General features: G+C 35.3%; 1 protein-coding gene across 1 annotated transcript in view; it reads right to left on the minus strand.

The window, feature by feature from the left end:
- The window catches only part of LOC113508520 (protein scalloped-like), a gene marked incomplete in the record, with an annotated part of 61468 nt that extends 37763 nt beyond the window's left edge, over nt 1–23705 (minus strand). Inside the window, 2 exon segments of the mRNA XM_026891606.1 lie at nt 11979–12053; nt 23230–23705. Coding sequence (XP_026747407.1) covers nt 11979–12009 — 31 coding nt within the window.
- Between the last annotated feature and the right edge of the window lie 2823 nt (nt 23706–26528).

A 26528-nucleotide genomic window follows, 5' to 3' on the forward strand; every position in this document is an offset into this window, starting at 1 on the left:
ATCATAATAATAGTATTCGCAACAATCGTAACACAGCTTAATACTAAAGCGTAGGTTTGCAGTAAAGTGTGTGAGCTTGTGAAACCCAGATACTTAGCCGGGCGCCCCGAGGCTGGTTTCACTTCCTGTGCCTTAAACCCATTGATGCGGTGTTAGATACTAATCTTTTTCATGCAACACCAATACACGGATAAATCTAAACACTACTTTATACAGGGTTATCGTTGTAGTAAACGAAACTTGTATGACTAATAACTGTTTTAGAATATTATTCATTGTTTGTTTCTTTAGTTGCTGAAAATTAAACGGACGTTAGAGATTGTTGGTACATAGAAGGAACGGTACATTAACTAGCTTCGTTCAACGCGGGAATGAAGCGAGCCATTTGTGGCCGAGGTTCTGGTTTGCCAGCCGCCAAGATGGCTATGTTATAAGTCGTAGAACGCAGGCTTGTACACATTTTTGCGCAGTTACCTTCATTCTTAACTAGAAACTAACTGATGGCTTCTTAAGTTTCTGAGAATTTAAGGCAGTAAAAAATTTTGCTTGTGAAAGACGTTGCAGGAGAAAAAATAAATACTGAGGACCTAGTCATGTATCAAGGAAACGTAGTTTAAAATCAGTACACGCTTTTCAGTACTTGCTATCAGCATTGAAAGAAAATAACATTCGAATTATTTCATAAGAAAGGAGAGAAAACTAACAAAGAAATCAACACAATGTCTTACTTTTAATAGAGTAAGTATCGGGCGGCTTTGATTATTGCAGAAAAAACTCCTCTAATAGAGTAAGTGTATGCTGGTTTAATATATTATAGCGACTACCTAGCAATATTCACAAACTTTAAATGATCCCTTTTTCATTGTTGAGCAGATTACGTAAACAAATAAATACGATTTAGTAGCATTTTTTTGTAATGTCAAAACAATCACTACGGCTGTTTTTGCTACTAGATTTGGCATTGTAGATTGCTGATTATGTCAAAATCCTATGTCTAGTAGCCAAATTCGTCGATAGATCAAAATTTAAAACGACTACCTAGATGACTGATCTAGATGTTATACTCTAATTAAGAAATCGATAAAGAAATTTAACATAATTGAATATTTATACTTTCAATTACTGTACATTTTACTTTTAAATTATTAACATAAAACTCATGAAAAAATACTGATGTTTGTATATTTCTAGCCCTATTGCTATAAATACTTAAATATAACAAAACTTCTTCTTAATGATCTCAAAGCTTTTATTAATTGGAGTCGAAAGCTCAATAAAAGTTTTAACTTCATGCGCGATAGTAAAAAGGTCGTAAAAGCTTCGTAATTTTGAAGTAGATTGCGTTTAGGCTGCAAAAAGTATCTGCACTTAGTATATACCTGTCTATTATTATTAGTCTTTTTATAGGAATAGAAATGAAGTAACCTAATACTGAGTTAGGTTTTTATAGCGTCGTCATTAGTGTTATTAATATTGAAGAGATGATAAAGTTCATAACTTAAATTTTTTATAGGGTTATAATTTGAAAAAAAAAATTTGTTTAAGAATAGTCTGTTGATCCCTCTGTCTCATGTAGCGTGCTAACTACTGAAATCTTCAGAAATGATGATTCTGTTACCGCTATAACAACGAAAACTAAATATGTATACAAATCAAGCTTTAACAACCGTTTTTGTGATCATATTTTTTTTGGGGAGAAGTAAATTTATTTGACGCCCGTCCAATTTCTTCTATTTAATTTGTATGATGCCCTTAGTATCCAGAAACCAATTCGCATTTAACCGGTTTTACTTTACGTTAAGTCTGACTGGAACTGAATAAAAATATGACTGAAGTTTAAAGTTCTTCTTAAAAGCTTTTGCAGAATAACAAACTCTATAAAACTTATAATAGTTATAACACGACATAAAAACACAATAAAAAACGAAAGACTTAATTTGTGTTAAATGGTTTTCCTTAATGTAATAATTAATTTTAGTACCGGTTGCTATAAGGTGCATAAAGCTCTATATTTTTAATATTACTGTCGTAAACTTGTTTGTTTAAGCAAAACGACAAAGTAATATAAAATAATATGGTATAATATTTGCGTAGAGGTCTGAAGTGAACGTATCTATTACAATGCCACGGTGAGAAAGCTCGGTCGTGTCGTGTGCGCCGGCGCCGGTACAATGCTCACGTTTGCGACATCGCAATCAGCATCGTCAGAGCTATGTGTATCGAACTATAAAAGGTCACACTGAAAATCAACTCGCAATTCACTTGCAAATTTAGATTTTAAATATCATTCATGGAGAAAATCTTTAACATGTTGCTAAGTTAAAACTAAGTTGTAAACAAGAAATACATTGCTTCTTGATTATAAAACGTTAAAGCAATTAAGTCAAAGACATGCTTCAAACACAAATAACTCCAGACAGGATAAGTTCAGATGACGCCTACAGATAAGAAAGAATAAAACTGTTAAAAACAGATAAAGACGCACAATCCTCAAGTAAAATTGTATAAATAGTTAAAGAACACCTCTGTAAACACGCCAGGTAAGCCATAAGGCACTGTTCTAATATAAAAGAGCCGCAAACTGCCTTAACGAGGACTCGATTCAGTGAAAGGTAAATAACACTAAGAGTTATAACATAACAATGATATTTTAATGAACCTCTGTTACAAATTCTTTTCAGACGACTTTTTGCTATTGTTTGTTATGAAACAGTTCAACTATTCATCTGTATCACAATTAAACGAAATTGAAATCCTCATAAACTATAGACTACATAGTAATTTGTTATTCTTAGTCAACAAAAACTGTTCATGAGAGGATCAAGGCGAAAGAAAAAGTCAAAGTTATCTAGTATGAATAGATAGAAGTGAACACAATAAGCTCTGCCCACGCGCTGATGAATCATGCTCATGCGCCCGCGCCGTTGCCGCAACACACACAACAAGAACAGCAAAAACATTACCTACTTTTGAATAAGTTTCCTTTCTCTTTCTACATCTCCGAGCGTGGACCATGTTCGGCGCCAGTCGGTGTATCAATAAACAAATGAATCATTATATTATCAATACGTGTCTAATAGATTGACTTTGACCATGATTTTTGTCAATGTCGCATTACCGAAATAGCGTCATGGCGAGCAGTATTTGTTATCATGTAGTCGTTTGGAACCGAAGACTTCGTTATTTAGGTTAAACAACAAAACGATTACAGGTGGCATGTGAAGTCAAATGTTTGGTTAATCATCGGATTAGTGATCTAAAGATTAGATAAAAAAATGAAGAGTTGCATTTAGCAAAAAATGGGCTAAGCATGAGTTAAAGCAAAAACTTGACTTTGTATTCGCACAAGAAAGTTTTAAATAAAGCCCGTATTGGAGAGAGCAAAATGTTTATACGAGAACTCGCCAAATGGCACATAAATGTTTAGTGTTGTAAATTTTTCTCTTAATCTCGATGGCGTGATGACAAATAAAACGTCCTTTCACCTGGGAACACTTTTGGAACGATGACGATTAAGACAGAGCTCTTATAAATTTAATAAAATATTGTATGCACATCAAGAGATATTGAATCTGCAATTATAGTATTTTTAACACTGATCATGTTACATTATATTCTTATATGAACTCAATTTATTTCTTGTTTTCACGCATTGGAAAAAAAATTGCTATCAAAATCATCATAGATAGACATCGTAGATAGTTTCATCAAACCAATGAGAATAGTAACGGGTCTGATTTCGAAATGTAAGAGCGGAACTCTACGATCAAAGTTTTTTTGTAAGAAATCTATTTACTTATTACATTGGACATTAATTTATTGTCGCATTAACTGACCAGTCATAGCAGCCAAAGCGTGACGAAGTCGAACGAGTGGCCATGAAGTGCGTAGAGCGACTGGCCGGTGTGATACGTAGAAACGGTGAGTCACAGAGAGAGAACAGAAATATGCATTACCGTGTACCAGATAAGGACAAGAAATTTCAGAAAACAGGTTTGAGATTTCGAGTTTCGATCCGATACTCTCCTGTCTGTGCCAAGTAGACTCCGCTTGAGTAAAACTGCCGTTCACGAAACTCAGGGAAGTCGTACATTACAGCTTTTTATTTTTATTCGGCTTGATACTGTTTACCAATTAGGATTTAGTTTAACTGGCCTTCGACGACTTTTCGATTAATGGTTGTTATCGTAATTAGTCACAGACCGGTCTCGATAACTTTCCCGGCTTGGTTAAAACGATACCTACTATTGTGAATCAGCAGATTTTATTATTTATCTTATCAAGTAAAGGTTACCTACTGAACACTTTCTTTATCAAGACATGGTCCGTGTCGTGGTGATGTCACCACTACTTCGGTCCTCTTATCTTAACGACGATAAAACGTTAGTTAGGAATGTTCTACAGACGTAAGTTAGCTAATAAAACGCGTACCAACTAGGCATCCTGTCATCACCGCAGTTATCTCATCTAATGAAAAGGTTATACGGAGTTTGTGCTGTGGACATATGAATACTGTTCCGCGAAAGACAAATAGAATACATTGAAGCGTAATATAGATGTGGCGATATTGTGCGAGTATGTAAAAACGGCGTCGGCATATCAACACGTGTTTCGCGTGTGATTATCAATCGGTGCAGTGATCGCTGAAGAAAGTCGCTACACGATTACAGGAATTTTCCGACTCGGTGGAAATGATCGCGTCTCGGTGAATCATTATATGTTTTTGCCTCAACGTTGCCCGCAGAGAAAATGCACGTTTCTTACACGTTAATAACATTAAACATCAAAGTTGACGTTTAAATCGGTATTTTCAATTACGCGGGCGTTCCTTATGTATAGTTAAACAAATCACGCAACAGTAAGTAGTGCCAAAAATGGGACAGTCATAGCCAATGTTCTCCACACGTCGGGCTTGTAAAATACCTATGTAATTTATAGTGTGCGGTCTGCCGTTTAAAAATATTCATAGTAAATCTTAATCACTTGAATCAGCATATTATGTCCGTCAAAAAGCACAACGGTGCCTTTAACGTTAATGGGTCTATTTTTAATGATAATAGGTTGCCGATAATTGTGTTGTATTATTGACGTCACAGCCAGTTGGCAACGTAAGCGGTGTATAGGAAACATGCAAATGTGCTGGCTAACTCCTTCTACTATCTACCAAGTTGTCTGAGTTAGTATTGTTATTAGATTGCAGCGTCAGATCTTATATCTAAATTGTGTAACAGAGTTTAAATTCGTTACCAACATTATTTTTGGAAACATAATATGTAATGTTTCGTATACTTCGTCATTAATGGCAATAAAAGGTAAAAATATCTGACATGATAAATAGAATGATTGACGATCAGCAAATTTTAATGATAATATACAATGTTAGTTATGTTTACACGTAGGCTCGGAATTTCCATACAAGCAAATTTACCTAAGTCACATTTCTATGAGTCATAAGTCGTGCAAAGATGACATTATTGTGTACTTATCTTTAGCATGGCAAATATTTACCAAAAAATTATGTACTGGAAGCTATAGCTATGTGATCTAGTTTATTCACTTCCAAGAAGCGTACTCCGATGAACATATTTTAAGACAAAACACTTCCTAATGTTGTAATAGAAGTGAACGCAACAGATGCAACGTGTGCCGGCTCTGCGCTCGGCGGCTAAGTTTTAGTTGCATACAAATCGGAACAAGGTATAATTTGATCGTGGTCCAACAATCGTTAAGGCTACTGTTACCGGCCTGTGCGGCAACCGGTTTGTCCACTTCCAGTGCCGAAACGACGCCAATCATAGCCTTAACACCAAAGCAAAAGAGCCTTTTATTATTCCACTAACTGACATCTCTTTTTATAAGATTACATTGCTTCGTCACTTTTTATGTGTTAGTTATTCATATTTAATGTATTAATTTGACGAATAATATGAAATGTAAATAGGTTGTACTTGTTTTATCATAAGATGAAGTATCAAAGTGCTGGTTAAAGGTAATTTGCTTGCCGACGCGGTGCGGTGGTGACGCAATTCTTCACTGAACTGTTGTTCTATTGACACAGTTAAAATGACAGCTTTTATCTGAACGGATTTAAATTGAACGAGTGACAATAACTTAAATTGTATAGGTTGCGATATCTACTTCAATGTGTTTCTTAGTTTTAAGCAAATAATACTTTCAAAAGATGACGATTTTTATTTAAATTTTAAGCTTGTTGTGATGAAGTAAATCATTTCTGGTTTATTATTTGAAACTTGTGCCAAGAGATTTTTCTGCATTTCATTATAATTTGCCCTATTTTGTCACTCATGCAGAGTAATGTGTTTTTATACTTTTATAAATTACGACTTTTTACATAACTTTTTATAGCCCGCGATAAAACTAGTCATTAAATAAACCTTTGACGATGTCGCATTACTTAAATTTTGTTTCGTAATATGATTTTTTCTTCCATATAGACATATTGTTTTCCTATACATGTAAAATGTTTATTAGTACAATCGTATTACGATTATACAATCATTGGCAACAATCACTAAATCCCCTCGCACACGCCGAAATTATCGCGTGCATCGGTGCCAATAGCTGTCTGATTGATGGGTGATCCGGCGGGCATTTATCCATTCGTGAAACCCACTGGCGGATTGACAACAAAAATCGTGGCTACCCAAAGAAAAAGCTAATCAAAATAAGGCGAAAGCGCTTCCAAATCGCAACTTCCTGTAGAGCCCCTTCAAATTAGCCGAAAGCGTAGCAGCCTCAGCCACTGGAAATTATCAAGTGGCGTGCTGGAAATTGGCGTGCATCTATACGCACCATTTTAGAAATGAGTAATTGCTGTCGAAATTTAGCGCTCGAGGGTGCGCACCTGCGGGCGAGATTCATTCATGAGAGGAGCAAAATAAAGCGGCGAGAGGTAGAGAACAATCCGCGGGCGATAATAACAGTTGGCTTTTCTTAGAAACAGTGCGGCATGGAGGCTTCGACGGAGGGTGTGTTGGCATCTCGCTCGCACGGTTCGCGAGTGAGCGAGAGCGCGTGGGCGGGGCTCGGCGTGTTATGTCACGTCGCGGGCGGTGAAGGCGTCCAAAGCGGAGTGCGCCGTGCACGCTGCACTCACTGCATCCGCTACACTTCCCGACTTTTCATTATTAACGCTCGTTAAAGGAGCGGAGGTCAGCCTCAGATAAATATTAACTCAGGTGGGGTACGACCATCAATAACATTGATTATTATCTCCATAATTAATGTGATCATCATGCAATGTTTACGTTGTACTTACTGCCTATTTAGTGTTCGCATGTGTTTAAACGTTACATACAGTTAAAACATAAAAAATAATGGCTACAATAAACAAGACCAACTATGCGGGAGTGTCAGAGATATGAAAAGTAGAGTCAACCAATATAACAACTAGGTATTAAATAAAGCTCATTGTATTGAATAAAAAAATAAATGCAGCTTGCGATGTAATACCATATTAGCATTACCATAAAGATCATCTAGTTACCATAAAGGTAAAAGACGATATTTCTGATGTAAACATGCATGTTGTGTGTAATTTACATTCTCAATGGTTCAAAGGATTTGCATGAATTGAATGGATTGTTATTGGATTAGTTTCCATGTTATTTATCGATCGGTAAGGTATAATTATAGTGGATCTTATAAGATAATTACAGAACGAATATTGCTGGATTGTACCCGTCCGCCGATTGATGTGTTTACATGTGGTCCATTTTAAAATGGAGAGCTTCTTGAGATCTTGCGATAGACAGTAAAATAAGACATGGCATGAATTATGTACGTTAAGAAAAAACTGAGGAACAAATATGGATTTATCATCGAAACCAGATTATTAGAAAGGAAGTATTCAAAACTGCAGCACCCATTCTAAAGTACCTTCCTACCAGGTATAAGAAAGAGGACCACAAGCCACTTACAAACAAACCTAATAATAAACCCATATAGGCAAGAATAACATTTAATCGACTGACTTTATTCATTTACAAACTGTGATTTATATTCATAGTTCTCATTCTAGTTGGGGATGAATAAAGTATTTTATGTGGAAATTACTGGTAGGCACAAATGAAAACATTTTTATGCATAAATAAGGCCCGTTCGATAGAAACGGCACGATTCAGTCGCACATGGTACAATGCGACGGTTTTATTACACGAACCAATGGTGAGGCGACGTTTATAAATCATACTTTTATGGTTATTCTTAGCGATAAAGTCGACGTTTCTAGCGTTGATGCGAACGCGTGCGGTACAGGGACCCGGTGTTCATAGCGAGTACCAAGAGTACTGACTGCCGACCTTCGTACCTAGGGAGCTATGCGTCGCCTGCCTGACTCTACAGGATAAACGTCGTTATACTGCAATGACGACCCGGAAAACTAAATCACGTAATGCGGTTTTTCTATTGTTTCCGGAGTTAATTAGTCATTAAATATACAATGAGGTGATAATAGTTATTTTTCCATGTTTTGTAGGGATTTTTACGTTATGACGAGCGAATATAGCTATCACAGTCCCATTACTTACAGGATTAAATAAGCTAGGAACTACATTACTCCACCAGTAGGAAGCCTAAAATACAAATTAGTATCGAGACTTATCCACTTCAATCGCAAGATACTAACACAAAATTACTCGAAAGTAGGTGAACTTTCTTCTGTACGATAGACCGCAAAATATGGATATTGACTAACTAATATGGGTTAATTGGACGGCAAGATTATGTCCGTCAACATCGGTAATTCACGAGGTAAATGGCAAATTAAATTATTTATAGTATGACGTAGACGTTTACGTAGAAGTATTTTTCCTTAGTTCTTTATATTTGTATCATGTCAAGTGAGTTCTTGTGGACCCGTGCGAAGAGTATTTTACCCTAATATCATGAGAACACTGTAGTTTAAATCTAATCAGTTCATTTATCACATCACGACAAGACATAGCGTGCATTTTTTATGCGACTAGTGTTCCATTGTAAAGATTTTTATTGTATAATACTCTACTAACTTAATATACTCAGTAAGAACTTATGAAAAGATTTTTATACTGTATCAAAATCAATTCGGAAGCTGTGTTGCCGGAAAGTCAATAAATTAATCAGTAGTTTAAAATGATAACTGCTCTAAATAAGATCTAATTCGTACCTTTCGCTATAAGAAAGTAACTAAATAATAATTTCTCAATTTTATCAATTTACAATTTATTTGACTGAATAGCAGTATCAGTGAAGTACAAAAAACATCATTTTTTTAAGTTTATCAAAAACGCGTGCCTTTGTAAATTTAATATAATCAGTCCTTCGAATAGTTTTATAAGACATTCCTATCAATTAAATAAAATAAGGACCCAGTGTTTCAAACTTTAAAGCCTGGTTATCTAAAACTAACTAAATAATCGTGTTTCCCCTACCAAACAGTTCGGCAATCATGGATATTAGCGGTGTATAAATTGGCCAATCAATCGAGGTTCCCGACTCCCGGTTCATTACAAACAACCTGACTACAGCAATTAGAGGGGCCTATTTGTTTTACAAACCGTTTGTACGGGGAACAGACAAATACACGACGCTAAGAACACTGTTTAAACCCAGTCAAAAGTTCATTTTATAGAGTCAAGGTACTCTACGAAATTACTGTAATGCTCCTTTAGTGTTTTTTGTATACAGTTGCGTCAAAGGTATTTGTTAATTATACAAAAATCACGAACAATAAAGAATTGTGAAATTATTTGAATAGTTACCCACCGGCTAAGGAATCCAGATGTGTTAAGCGTAATTAGCCAAAATTGCAAATTAAAAAAATAAGGTTTATACACGTGAGATTTGAAGGTTTAAAATTATGTTATAGCTTCAACAAGATTCCATATTATACAATTATTATCTTAAGAGTGACAAATAATGTCACAAAACGACTTTAAATTACACAATATAATGTAATTTAATGATCCAGATTTTATCGAAATCTCAATCGATCTTTTTTTCTAACATAATTACATTAATTACAATAATCAGTACGTGATATGATCTATGTAATTAATTAATTAATATGTGATTTGTTTCAACAATATCTGAAGATGATACAGGATGACCGGAAAGGGATGGATTGGAAGCGGAAGTCTAAGATCTTAGTGTTTGAGTGATCTATCAATATTATAACTAAGATTTAACGGGAGGAGGGTTATCAAATTGATTTTGATTCATATTGTGAGATTGTATAATGATTTAAAGTTCAAAAAGCCATAAAGTAAGAACACTTAGAAACGTATAATTACTTTGACATATTACTAAAAGTTTTCTTTGTCTGGTTTGCCTTATTAAGTGTGGCGGTAAAAAACCCAGAAGCTATTAAAAGACCTTTTGCGTATATCTATGTAAGACAAGTTTTTTTTTATTTAGTTTTAAAAATAAACCTAGTTTACGTGTATTTTCCATGTTTATTAATAATCTAAAAATACAGGATTTGCGTTCGGTACCTAATATGTAAAACTGCGTTTAAAAAATGTAGAGTCGGTTGTTGACTCTGAGGAAAGATTTAGGAAACTTAGTATTTCATGCAACGCTTGACATGAAGTTTTAATAATATTAATACGTTAATATTAATCAGTATTTGTATTTTAAGTAATGGGGTAAATCCTAGTCCCATATACGAGCACAGATCATTACACGTACTCACTACGACGTTGACCAAACCAGATTTCAATATATGAAAACCAAAAAAATATGATGCATGCATAAAATATACTAGTCAATTACAGAATGTAATTAATCCTCTTTTAAAATTTCTCTTTAAACAACAAACGATCGCTCTACTTCCGAAGACTGATAGAATATTAAGTGCAGCCTCTAGAACATAAAAGCGACCATTTTACAACTGTAACATCTTGAAATATAAAACACAGGGTCTATTGAGTACCCATCAGTGGGCCTGCCATAGTTAAATGAAGTCATCTTATTGCAGTTTTGGAAGAAAGATGCCGCTCTACGCGGTGTAATGCGCTGTCACTCTTCTACATCTGATACAATACTACTTAAAGATGTGGCGGCAAATATCTTTGCTTTATAAATCTTTTCTTGAACAAAGAACCTTCTAATTGTATCCATAAAAATTATTTGCTGTTAAAAAGCTATTACATTATATTACATTTAAATTCCCATTGCCATACTAGATGTTGGATACAAACTAAGGACTTCTAATCTCGAATTTACGGGAGGTTTGAGTATTTTCCTAAGGGCCCATTACTTAAAGTATACATTTTGTTTTCTATTGGCTTAATTATCGATTAATCAAATATAACTCTACTTTAGTCTGGATAAAACGCTATCTTATCGTCGCTACTTTGAGTTAACAATAACTTAAAACTTAAAGGGATTTCAGTGTAAGGCAATAAAACTTTAACCAATAATTTGAGAGCTCTAGTATAGTCAGGATATCTGATGTCAAAAGACCACCTGAAGTTGTTATCAATATTTGGTAAACTTCTGATGAAACTAACAGCTAATTATGACGTCACAGTATCAATTCATACTAGTATAGTTCCTTATCTCAATTTCAACAATTACGATAAGAAAAGATTATGTAAAAATACATTTTAGTAAGTAGCTCCAATTGAAGCGAAACTGTTCAAGAAGAGGTTATGTATTTATCTTTGATTCACTTGCTTATCAACTTCCATCAAATTGGAACACAAAATATTGTTGAAAATAACGTTTACAAGTATTAAATCCAGTACGAACAGATTATCAAATTTAAATAAAAAATCGAACACCTTTGTGATAATTTTAACTGTCTGGCTATCTTGATTCGGGTACAGCCTGGACGGATCAACAGCCGGACAGATAGTAGATCCATAGTAAAATGGTTCCGTTTTGACCCGTTGGGTGTAGAAACCTATAAACCGCACTTATTATAATGGCAATGGGAAAAAGTCTATCTACGACGTAATTTTGAACTATCTTACCGAGATTCGCGTAGTATCCTGCTGGATGCATCGCGTTTATTGATCACCGTAGTAAACTTTCCATTTGTCACTTACCTAAAACGAATACAATATAAAGTAAAGTAACACAAAATATAATACAAGGAATTAATTATTGAGGAAATTTAAAAATATATACTCTTTATGGATTTTCATCTTATACGTTTAGCAAAACAATGAGACAATGAAGTTTACAAACATGTATCTACAAAACATTTTAGATTGAAGAGCTGTTTAAACTAGTTATTATACTTTACGACAATGTCCGATTCAGATACATTTTACTCTTTCACGAGTATTATATATAAGAAATAATCAACAAAGCCCAATTACATATTTAAAAAATATGCAAAAATATTCTCTATCTCAAATATACGATCGTCTACCAATCAACGACATATTATAACTACATTATTAAACCTCGCGGATCGTAAATCAGTCAATAAATACATTAATTAATTTAGATATACGAATTATATAGACCGCAGAATGTACCTAATAACAACAGAAACATGCGTGCAGTAAATAGGTACAGTCGCGAGCCAATTGTCTTTCTCAGATAGCAATCAGACCAATTATGTTCACTATTAAAGTGTATTAAAACGCGAAATACAGACTGCAATAAATGAAAAGAATTGGAGTGTTGTACTCGTGAATTCGATCGTCCGGATAGAAATTGCCTACACGTGAATCTTCATCAAGCCACGCATGGTGTTTTGTTTCATTTTCGGCTTTGCACTAGAATTGTTACTTTGAACCTGCACCGAACAAAGCCGCCGTTCGCAACGTAATAGTCAACCATTTTCGGTTTTGCTCTCGAAACATTGGCCACGAGTGTACTATCCAGTTATTAACAATAATCAATAACCGCACATTATCTATATCACAGCTAGCTACATGAAATGGTAGCCGACGCTTGATTTCACCTGTGTCACATTATTCTCCGGCATTATTTGTGTCCAATGTGCATGGAATATTCGGCATAGGGGCTAGAATTCATGTTGCAAGGGCTGCATATTCGGGCCGAGGCATGCGGAGGCGAGCACACGTGGCTGCCACGGCTGCCTCCCCCGGAATCTGACCAAATGCCCATCGGAGCTCGATTGTTAGCTAAATAGCAACGGCTTATTTATTAGCTGTACTGTTTGTGGTCGATGCTACAACTACGTGTTAGTGTGATCGGAAGGCATTTTCAGGATTCAATGAATTTAGTTATGAACCAGTGAGTTAGGACAAAGGAATATCTGATTAGTCTAACCAACTGTATTTTTACATGGGTTATAAAATTCTCAGTTTCTTTTTTAACTTAAAATCTGTAAGTTTTTGTGTACGACGTTCCTTCTTTGATGGCGTCTGTCATTTCAGTAATGTAAGATGTATTACGAGTTGCCTATTACAAAACAAAACGATTTACGTTGGTTAAGTACAGATAATCCTCATAAATAGCAATTTGCGTCGTGACAAACGATCTGCGTTGCGTCGCTTAGTTTGGAAATCGCGTATAATGCCGCTATTGTTAATTATACAAGTCACCGCGTCGCTAAACATACGATTTATTGTCAGCTAACTGGAACGGCGATACATCTAGCGTGAGATTTGTGCGGCCGCGTCACGCCTTCGCTCAATACTCTAAAACATTGAAAAATTAAGACTAATTATGTTCGTCTAGTCGCTACACGAAACATGTCACATCCTTTCAAACGACACTTTCCAAAACATGTCATTTACTCACTTTTAGTTATGAGTATGTGATTCTTAAAACTTTAATGAAGCGAGTAGGCGGGCGAGATATTTACCGTCTCATATCAATAAAGCAAGTTTACGATTTGAAAAATCGACATCTTTGGCTCTCAACGACTTGGTAATGTCTGTCGAATAGCGATCGAACGGAAAGATAACAGAAATCGGGCTTCATATCTGACGGCTACGCTTTTTGGTCGAGAAAAACTACCGGCAGCGACCTTACCGCTTTACTTACTTAACTTTATGCTTTTAACAGAAACTTATCGCGATATCAAATCTAGAGCGGCGATTAAGAAACAATAGGACATTAATAAAAAAATGTACTAGAGCGAGGCATGAAACGTTACGATTCCATGGATTTCGTGGAGTACATTCTGTTAGGGTTGCTAGGTGCCGTGTGCAAGACAGAAGCGGGCGCAATTAAATTTTGCCAAGTGCTGTTTACTTAAAAAAAGTGAAATAGTACTGGTTACAGGTGTCAGAGTCGGAGTGTAGTGGGGCTGTATATCTCTCAGTAAGCACCGGACAGAGGCAAATAAAACAATGGAACAATGAAATACGCGAGACAGAAGCGCGCCTCTGCTAATGAACTGCCGCGCAATACCGAACGCTCTTGGTATTAGAGTAACATTAGTTTATGGTAAGATCTCTCTTATTTATGATCCGATACGAATTAACATGTAATTAATTTGTGATATTTCAGACTCCAAGCTAAAAGGACTGAAATAATGATAATTATTTAACCCTACTGCTATTGTTGCCGCCAGGTATATAATTGAAAATGGCTATTATAGGATTTACGTCGTGTTTTACGGCAGCATGGTGCAGTCTGGTAAATTTTGGTAGGCCTGTAGGTTTGATATACATTGTTGAGTAATAACGACCCCTATTGAAAGTATCGCAGTAAACTACATTTTTGTAGAGACATGGTTAGTTAGTAACACAGCAGAAATGTGCAATAATAAATTAATTGGTTTGTCTGTGGCAGTCGGCGCGGCGAGTCGGCTCGAGTCTCAAGAGCGTTCGGTCAGCGCGCGAGCGGTGCTAGATGAAAAAGCATCAGTCGAGGTCCAGCGAGGTATGCGCGGAATGGAGGGAGCATCCGGGCGGCTGCGATTGTTACCAGTTATCACTGAATGTTTTCCACCGGGCATTTCGTGCCGCTACAAAAAACCACATAAAGGGCGGGCGCGGCTCGTTTGAGACGCCGCCCCTGTGGGAAAATCGTCGCCAGAAAACTGCGACGCAAATAAATTATAAACTCTCTCGTGTGGAACGCGATGTCGCATATATGGGTAGCGCTTTATGCGAAACGCATAAAGCGTGCTTTGTTAAAACTGCAACTATGTGCGCGGAAAATAAAAACAACGCTACAAGAACGAGATGAAGTAGCGTTTTGTGATACAAATCGTCGGCGCAATCGGCCTTTGTAAATGTCGCGTGATCTCACGGCGGCGAAGAATCATTAGCGAAAACGGAGCATCCCGGAATAGACTGACAGCGGGACGATTGCAGCGCCCGTGATGGATTACAGGAGCCGGCCGGGTTATTACCGCCCGCCGCTTTATATCCACACTCGGCGGGAATTACGATATATTCTTATTACAAAAAATAAACATCCACTGCGTTAGAAGTACGACCTGGTCATGCGCCATGTATTTCGGCGTACACGAAAAAATTCTTAGACTTGAAACAAAACAACAGGTTTCACATTAGCCGAGTGGAAAATTTATAATCAGCTTAAAAATAATAATTAAGAATTATCGAAATTCTCAGAAAATTCCACGAAATTAATTAGCCAATGAGTGTATAAAATTAAATCACAAGTAGCTAGCGAGTTGGTTAAGTATGAGTGCGGGGCCGCGACCACGTCGCTCGCATTGAAAACTTGCAGAAAATGCATTTGCGATAAGAAAAAATTCAGTTCGTCGAGCACATATAAGTGCAGCATGGCGACGGTGACATTCCATGGGAAATACTTCGCATATCGAGACTTAAAGTAACCATTTACCGATTGCAGATACGCGATGGCCGACCGAGTAATCTGGTCAGATCGCTTCACTCGCATACTTGTTGCTACACATAATTTTTAACCTAAATAAGTAAGAAATACTTGCTTCCATGGTGTATTTAATGAGGTTGCGAGACAGCGACAATTTAAGATCAACAATAATTGTTTCTTGAAACATAGACCGAATCAATATAAAAACTACAACTATTACGACAAAATTAATTATTTGCCAGAACTTGAAAGGAAATCGGAACTTTAAACTAACTTTTCTATGAGTCAACTACAAAACAAAGTTTATCCGTTCATTGTAGACGGAACATCTTTACTTAGGCCATCATTATAGGAACAAAGTTACTGTTAACGGTTAGTCTCGTCGTGGAATAACAAAAAAGCGGTCCTTTAGTATCGCCGATGTTTCCATCCTCTTCTCGCACAGGACCTTCGTTTAGGAATGAGTAGGATGATAGTGAGTTTTAATATACGGTCTCTAATGTGAGTTGGTTTTAATTTATCGTGCGACAGCCGCACTGGTCGCCGTAGCCGGCAGGAGCGGCGCTACATCAATCTTCCGAGTGGAGAGCGGTGGCTAAACACTCAACTCTACGTTGAATACAAATCATATACTCGACTAATAAAATATCGGATTTACTGAATTCCCAATCGTAAATGGAAATACATTTTACGTTCGATAAAATATTTTGAATAGATACACATTCGAATGTGTCTATAGACTCGGTTTAATTGCATTAATGGATTGGCATATTAATTTGTATTATTATTATTTGGTTTATTGAAGTGGTGCTGTTCGTTATTTACACTCGTCGACATTCTGCCTCACAAAGGCATAAAGTATTTCAATGCGGGGCTTTTGATAAATATTGGAGGCAAAATAAATGTGGGATAATTTTGTTTAAATTTACACAAAATTGGAGCTTTCGGACCACATTGACGGGCACATTCAGGGCGGTGGCATGTGAAAATCAATATACAGTTTCCCTATCCGCTACACCTGGTCTGACCAATGCATCATTTACATTACATTAGAACACTGAACTGCGACAAAGCTGGTTTACTATGAATTATATTAACTATGTTGCACTGAGCAATATTATTCATTAGTATTTTGTAACCGTTACTTGACGGAGTATAAGCATTTTATGTTTCTTTACCCTATGACCATAATATATTGCAGTTATTAACGACAAACAACCTTGACAAGTTTGATTTTGTTGCATAAAAAGCCCGGCGTGGTATTCATAGTAAATCTTTGTACAGTATTGAGTAATATGAACTTAAATGAAGCCGCAGTTGTTATAATTCGTTATCGATGGCGTTTTATTTAAAGCTAAGTCAAGGTACGTATCATAGCGTACGAAACACAAATTGTTCCGCTACAATGCGTAGGGGTGAGGTTACAAACGACAAAAAATATCCGGGCGGCCGACTCTACCCGTAAAGTGACACAGACAGAGCCGCGGGTAATGTTTAGTCCATGAGGTACGTAAAAGAAAATTTCCCGTAAATATTGAATTTACTATTCAATAAGGTAAAGTTAGGATTCATAAATTATGAACACACACGTAAGGTTGATACTTTATTAAAATTTAAACCTACTTCAAAGCCCATTATTAACTTATTAATTTTATATGCCGGTGGACCTTTTATTACCAATATACCGCAAAACATAATTAATATACGCTTTAATACGATGCCGCTTATTTGCAAAGTTTAAAGACATAAGCAGCTTTGATGTAATTTCTAAACAAACATGATTGTCTGATCACGCTTATAAATTAGGATGTCTTGTTAAGACTTAAACCGACTACATAGCTGATGCTATGTTCGATGTCTCTCCGTTGTCCGTCGCTAATGAAGCAACACAAAAACTTCTAATTGTTCGGTTCGACATCTGCCCCGGATCCGATATTTCCATTAGAGCCACGCAATTTGCAAACGAACATTTTTCACAAAAACTTTTTTTAGATTGAATGCTACAGTTAGCGAATGCTAAAATTTTGTTCGTTCTGCTATTTTTACGTTCCAGGCAAGTATTCTAGTGCTTCTGTTGCTAGAATTATAACCGTCAATCATTTGATATCGTCGATATAGCCGAAACAGTAAAATAAAAGAACAGCGTCGGATCATTTGATTTCATGAAAATAATATCCTGACATGTCATAAATCTTCACTATGTTTGCAGCGTTTTAATCGATTTTCTAAATAATAAATTTGCAAACTCCACTTCTGAGAATATGACGAGGAAACACAATACATAATAATGAGCTCGGGCAGTGAAAGATGAATGTACAGCCAACAGTGTAAGCGTCTATCGTTTTAAAATAAATAGTCGACTATTCCGCACTTTGTTGTAATAGACTACAGGGGAAATTCAATTGAAAACTACGTTAAAACTACAAATTTGTACAAGACAAAAGGTTGGTTCGCTCACAAGCCGACAGACAATCAAAGCGAACACGGGCCCAATTGCGAAATAAAACGTACAAATAACAAGTTTAATTAAATCGCCAAGACCGACCCAGAGCGGGCTCCAGGAACAATTCCAACTATAACGATAGTTTAACAAGTGAACTCAAAGTGAGCTTCATATTGAATTCTACCTGCAATATGTAGTGCACCCGATCGACAGAATTATTTGTTCACTGCGCTGTGATTTCGTTTCTGTACAAAGTTAAATAATTCTACATTCAACTAAAGCTTGGGTTTTTTATATTTTCCAATAACATTTTTGCTCCTGCAAAGTTTCATTCATGATAAAAAAAAATATGCAAGCACTGGTGCAATAAAATTCGTCCGTATTTTTTCTACATACTGGCAAGCGCTCTATAATTCAATAAACAGGCGGTAATAAAAAATCTATTGTATTTAATAACATTACTTTCTCTCTTCTTCGCACACAAAGTTCTTTAAGTATGTATGTTTTGTAAAGTCTATATTGCTTACAGATAAAGTCAAGTCAAAATAAAGTCTTCAAAAGGGACAGTAGGGATCGGCAAGTGTTTCGCCGGAGGCTGTGTCGCCGCTATTATGACGCGGTGTGTCATGTTTGTAGAACGTCTATTCAGTTAGGAAAGGCCCACATTGCTACCTTGAATGCAAGCTCCATTGGCACTTTATTAAGAGATTTATTTTTGGACACCTGTAAACCTTTATACAACATTTTATTTCAATATGTTTGTTCATTAATTTACTAGTGTTTATATGTACATTGTTAACGGTAGGAAAAATGTTTTAATTGATTCTGCTAAACAAACTGTACTAAATGATTTATTAGCGATATACATTTAATTTAATATCTTACATCGAATGGCTCGTAGATCAATTAAAAGAGATATAGATTCTAGACAATTATCGTTTCGAGTAGTGATGGTGATAAGTCTACTTATCAATTAATGATAATTATATAGGCCGATTTACGGGATGTAGAGATTCTAAGGAAACCGCATTAGTTCCATGCAAAGAAGGAGCAAAATCGTGATACCCTGAGTCGTGAGTTCCGTTAATACATCGTTTAATACTGTGATAAAAGTCACGGAAATGTCAACTTATGTTGACGAAATACGTGGATGAGCCATTTCAGATCTAATTAAAACAGCACCGAGCTACATAAATTAAACGAGTTATAGAAACATAAAATAAACTTTGAAATGTATGATATAAAAAAAATAAAAGGTTTGTTTCATTCTACGCAGATGCTCTACGCTTTAAAAGCGAAATGAGCGTTTTTATATTAGTTTCGCTATAAAATAAAGCACACTAGATTTGAGATCTTTCTCAGGGGAATCAAATACATTTGAAACTGGTTTATCTAGTCGCATATTAACTACAATCGATACGTCTCATTGGCTCTAACAAATAGAATACGCGAGTGATCATTCGAACTTTAGCTAAAGATCTTTTTTTTCAATGGCAGACGAAACAGCAATATGTAGGTATATACTGTATTAAAAGTAATGCTTTTTAAAGGTGACTTGTTCTGTATTTTATTCTTGTATTCAGCAACGGCGCGACTACGCGGGAAAAGTGTTAAAGTATCAACACGAACGTCATACCCTGTTAATATTGTTATATTAATTACGCACGTAAACATTTCTGGAAAGTGTTATACAAAAGTATAAGTGACACCGATTTCACACAGCCATAATCCTCATTTGTCACTTCTTTGGAGAGCGAAATTAAGATAAATAAGAGGTAAGGAGTGGGTCCTTTCGCTCCAATCCTCCTCTCGCTCGAGAAGGTCGGATGAAACGACACTCTGTGACTGAATTTGGACTCTATTACTGGGATGATACGTCTGGTAGCGCCAGGACTGGGTTGGTAGTTTCACGCGAGAGTAATCCACAAATAGGAGTCCGAGAATAGAGCGAGGCTACTGGACACTCGTCGCAATCATATCTCCAGGCGGAGCTGTGAAAATTTTTAAAGCTTACATTCTCCATGAGTCAATCGACATGGTGTTAATGGCAAATATTATTTAATAACACAACTATACACACCATTTTTTTCTTTTTTAATGCTATTTAATCAAGGAAGTTAGAGTGAATCTTTAGTTATTTATGCGTCGTCTTTATAAATTTCATATTCACTAGATCTAGTTAGTGTTAGCAAGTTTGATGAACTGCCGACACACTGTTCCCTATCTGCGCCGACGGCAACCGTCTAGACTGCAAAAAATATTTTATCTAACTACCGATCAAAGAAAGATGTGCTAAACCCCATTTAAACGGCATTTGCAATGCTAAAGCGAAATCTATTAGTTCTTAGAAACGAGAATGACTGAATAAAAACCGCCTACCGCCGACGGCCCTTAGTAGCGTGTGACTCGGTATTGAATGAAATGATTTCGTGGTCGGCGTGATGGTTAGGGGATTAAAGGAGTGAACCTTTAGCAGGTCACTGTGGGCAGGTACCCAGGTAGCGGGATCCGAAACGCTCCCGGATTCAAGCGCCATTCAACACATGTGTCTCGTAAAACCGATGTTATAAAACAAAACAATCAATTTATTCTTTTTAGCGTCAAATTTACTACTTTCGATGAAGTAATGTTTTACTTTTAATCGAGATTTTGATTATTACATTTTGATTTAATAAAGTCCCATTAACTGTTATCGTTATTCGTTATAACTGCCAACTTTGATTTGATATAGTAATTTTTATTATAGTAGTAAAATTCAATAGATTAAGTACAGTGCAAGATTACATTACACTTTTGCAGCTTCTTTCAAAGAGTAAATTAGCTTGCATCATAGAAATGTGACCAATATGTTTTGTAATTAATAATTATAATTCTTTTCATTTGCTCAAGTCTTTTAAATTTGTTTTAGTTACCCTAATTTTCTATTACGTACAACCTGCGTTTGTTTTTTAGTGACAAATGTAACCGGTATACATTCTTATCAAGAATTATTGAATTATTGAAGTTATCAAATTATAGGCCGTTTCATTAGTTACATGTTTTATATAAAGTGATTACACGAATTAAGATTAAGTTAAGATTTATGTAACACATCAGTATAGTTTACACTATAACGGTTGAGCATAGCAAATGAGAATAACACCATGACGCTATTTAATAAGCCCATTTGTTAAGACATATTTTGACATGGCTGTCGATTCCTTATAAAACACGCGTATCTTCTCAATTTATACATAAATATTTCTTCTCTGAACAATGTTATATGATCTGGGTCTGTGTAAGCGTATAGGTCGGGCTATACGGTTACAGCATCCGGAGAGCGCATAAACTGAACACCAATTAGCTCTGCATAAATGTGACCCATGAATGTAACAGTACCACTCAACTGATAATTATACTTTTCAACATGACAGAAAGAAAGCATCGTAGTCATCTATTGCAAAAAGTTTTTATTCAGTTTATGTTGCGCTGGCCATATGTGTAAAACATGACATTAAAAAGAAGTTTAATCAAGGAACATAATAACCGTCAGCGAAAGGAGCAAACGATTCCAAATTCAATTTCCCTAAGACGGAATACGTGATAAATCGTTCTGAATCGGCCATTAGATGCGACGCGGCGTGAGGGCCTGGAGCGTCAGCAGTTTACACGTCTTATTGCTTGTCGTGCAGCTCACAAGTTGTCGGCTTCGCCCGCGTCGCGACGCGCAATAAAAACATCAACTGTATTGACCAAAATAACTCTTGGCACCCATTCGTGAGTCCGACAGATACTGTAAGTGAAGCGATCTCTACAAAACTATATACTTACGCAGCACTTTACAGTATCAAAGAGTTTGATATTTCACATTATGGCTATGTGCTTGATTGTTACTATTAAAATATTTGTGTATACCAATATGTAAATAAGTAAGTGCGTAGTTTATGCGTAGGATATGAGCCCTTTAGCTTTTTATTATAGTAATAAATGTCACTTATTTGTGGATTCATAAAAATTGCCGCGAAAAGTAACGGCCGCGGCGCCCGGTGCTGTAAAATACTATTATACTATTCTTTCACTTCTAGTTATAGGTCCTAGTAAATAACTTCCTAGTCTGAGTATTAGAATATTACCGCTTCGCCTATTGAGATAGCCCTCTGTACAAGCTACTGTTAGAGTTAACAAGAATTAGATTAATTCCGGCGGCTTTAGGAAATATCCATTTCATGACAAAAAACCTGCTCTTTTTATAACAGATTTAACATAATTTAGTAGGTACTTGAATTAAGTTTTTTTAGTTTGGTTTCAAAAAGTATCCATTAATGTTTAAAGAAAAAAATAATTTTAATTTGAACTGAGTAAATAAGTTTTACAAAATACTTCTAAAACACAAAATTAATGAAAAACAGTGATGGCGTAATTAAAAAAAATATTTCTACATTATTATATTGCTTCTATTGGACGATAAAATAATGTAACGGTGGAGAATTAATTATTGTCCCTTTATTGGCGATTAGTAGGTCCACCCATTATATCAATTTTAATTAAAAGAAAAAACACGAAATCCTTAAACATTCAATTTCCAAAAAAAAACATTACGATATGATCCTTTCAATAATTGATATACTTAGTTGTAATTAAAAAAGGATATGCCTAACAAGTTTTTTTTTAATAAGGCAGTAAATATTTTGGAAGTTAATTTAATTTACTCTGGATTTATTTATGTATCGCGGCAAACGAACACTTTACCCTAATAATTTAAATTGTCCGATGCTAAATTTTATTAACATTTATTAGAACTCCAACATTTTATTATAAACCACAACACTTAGAGTATAATTCACTGTTAATTATCAGCAGGTTCGACGTTAAAATCACAAAAATGCACATTATTTTTACATTGAAACAATAAAAAACTTCTAATTAAGCCTCTTCAGTTTGTTTTGTTTAATTAACTATAAAATATTTAATTTATGCAAGAACTTCACTCAACTATGCTAAGTATGAACGAAAGTATGTAAGGAATTTTATTGTTTATTTACTATTTATTTCCAATAAATACTCACGCCTTGGGTAAAATTTAGAATAATAACAGTCCATGTCACTCGTAAATAATTTCACAGCATCGATATCAATTTCACTGTCAATTTGTTTACCATTCACTCGCGCGTTACATGTAAAACGTTTGACATTTCATAAAATAAGCTGACAAGTGACATCACTCGCGCAGAATACGTCAAATCGCATGCAGCCACCAACGCGACTGAAGTGTATCGCAGGCGAACGATACCATACCGCGTCTTTCGAAAATTGCGCCATCCCAGTAAGCACACTCAAGCGAATTTAACAACACAAAAGCACCTTGAGCACACTTCATTCCCGACAGCTTGCCTAAATGTAGCTGAATCCTAAAACTAGATAATGTTTACATCGCGAAATGCCGACACCCGAACGACCGGAAGTCGCAGCGAAGCAAACACGACAACTATGTAAAATATTGCAGGATCGCGATCGCATTGTTGACATTCCCTAATAAAAATCACTTATATCTTCACTTGATTGTATGAAAATAGTATCAAAAATATTTTTTACTCACCTATTATGAAGTTCGAAGATGAAGTGAAAGGACGAATTTTGATTAAATGTCAATTTAGGAGTAAATTTAAAGAATATACTCTTATTGGTATGCGAAGAATGGCACAAAGAATCCCGACAACGCACGCGACGAATGCGCACCTCGTTTGCGCATATGCTGACACAACTTCACGGACGTTACTCCCCTTGCCCCGCGCTCACCCGTTTTCCTATGCTTGTGTGCGTGTCCAGAGTGGTCAAACGTGAAAAAAAAAAAAAAAAAAAAAAAAAAAAAAAAAAAAAAAAAAAAAAAAAAAAAAAAAAAAATGAATCATATTACTTTTATACACGTATACACTAACACATGCACATTTAGTACCTGCCCTAGCTCCCGCTTGCCGCCATCTTTGATATGAAAGAGAACAAAGATATGTCTATTTCATGTTGTCAACTCTCGTAGCGCCATCTAGTTGCACGACTACTGAATTAGAGTGAGTCGCTAGATGGCACTGAAACGAGTGATTCGTGCGAGTCATTCAGGTTACTTTTAATTATATTCTATTTTAGAACAATTTATAAGGGCATTTCGGTATTTATAAAATTAAGAAAGGATTATTGGGTATTTTTAATGCTTGGTTGCTAATTCAATTATTAAGATTAAGGCATAACCAACTAAAGCTTGGTTGTTTGACTTTGCACTAGCTTGAAGTGTTGTTGACATTTTATAATCAACATGAGGTTAATCTAGCTACAAAAATTGATGACTACCTATATGTTATTAACACACAATTGTATAAGTTCAAGTAGGAAAGAAGAAACAAAACCACAAGTTATTAAGATATATTTATTGTTGAAAACAAATATCTGCCCACATAACCAGACAAATTCATTATTCGTTTAGCAGATTTTTGGTTAAAGTAAGTAATTCATAAATATAATTTATTGATAACAGTTATTGAATAACAGCAAAAAAACAGTAGTACTCAGTCATGATACTATAAACTTAATAATAACTATTCAATTCTTATAACCTTAACTTCTTAACAAATAAAATTATCTACAATTATTGAGAAAGTAAACAAATTACAAATGTCAAATTGCTGTCAAGGTATTATTGCAGGGAAAGGTTAGTGGGGATAACCTATGAAGGCATAATTACGTTTTTGTTAGTCCATAGGTCCGTTTACTAAGTATTTAGGTGTGGAAAGGAGGGACCTATATAATTGATATCTGTGCTGTATGTTTTTACAAGTACCTATGTAGGTACATTGACAACTATAATGTAGGTAAGTCTACGTTAATACTCAATCTTAAATATTAAAGCATTTAAATATATAAACTTCAATATAATATGTAAATATAAAAACGTATATGTATGTACCAACTTCTACTTTAAAACAACAAAAAGTTAAAATTCAACAATGACGTTACTCGTAATTAATCAATTCTTTCATATATTATTATCCTCGATGTTGAAGTATCAATAACCAAGACAGGTACAAAAAACGTTAGGATATGGGAAACAAAAGGCAATAGTGCATTGTTTACCATAAGTATTTTATAAAGTACTTCTACAAATGCGGTACATGAATGTGAGACTGGTAATCCTGACTATTTTCATAGATTTTATACATTCTTAAGTAACTATTTTCAGTGACACTTCATCATCAGGCGGTACGGCGGTGCGCTGTTAATATGAAAAGTTGACATTTTTCTTCACCTTAGCTGACGATAACATTAGATAGTCGTACATAACGATGTTCGCTATTCAGTCAGTCCGTATCCGCACTTTAAAACATATTAACTTTTTAGTTTTTCATTTCTATCCAAATATAATAACTTACCAAACTAAATTACTAAAGACCATTCACGCTAACTTAAACATAAATAACGATCTTGGTCATAATTTAAAAATTATTTTCATAAATACAATTTAATAGGTTTCACGAATAATACAGATACATACTTAAATATAATAATGTCGCATACAAATATACAATACTTAACATATGATTAGCTCTAAACTAATTGGGGCAGGCACTAGGCACCTAATGTTGTGTTACCAAAAGGTAATGCTAGCTGATTAGGTCAAATCTAGGTAACAACGGTGGAGTAAAAAATCTTATTGAATTCTAATTGGTACACAAGTGAATGTACTACAATTCGCAAGTGATTAGGTAGGTACGTAGCAAGGTATCTATTACCATTTGATATCTAGCAATATCTATGTTACTAGTTCTTAGGGTTATGTTGATGCTATCTGACAGGCAACTGTCAGGGAATGATGAGTACATTAGAATGAGAATTATTGGTTATTGTAGGTTCTAAACACGATTGTATACTACTAAATCAGGCACAATCTTAGTTTTATATTGCATACTATTAGTAAATCTCCCGTTACGACGAGGTTGGTCGATGAAAATTTGGATTATATCGGTATTCGGAAGTAAGGACTGCTTCGTTGGCTTCGTTGGAAGCGGAAGGATCTGTACTTGAGACAATAGATGGTTTTTAACGCGTTATAGCTCATTGAATCTTCGAAATATGTGGAAGATACTTTCAAGGGACTGGCCGTAACCGAAAGAGCCATTCATCACCATTTTTGCCTAGTGTCACTTGTCTGCAAAGGCGGAATGGGTCAGAATCTGAGGATATTATAATTTAAGTTATTAATTAATTCCAATTTTAGGAATCGCACGATTCAGCGTTTTTCATAGATCCTTGTTTCTTAATAGTTATTTGCTTACTCGTAATTAAGTATGAGTTTGAACTCTTAAATAAAAATAATTAC

The sequence above is a fragment of the Trichoplusia ni genome, chromosome 2 (assembly GCF_003590095.1).
Source record: "Trichoplusia ni isolate ovarian cell line Hi5 chromosome 2, tn1, whole genome shotgun sequence".
Taxonomy (NCBI): Eukaryota; Metazoa; Arthropoda; class Insecta; order Lepidoptera; family Noctuidae; genus Trichoplusia; species Trichoplusia ni.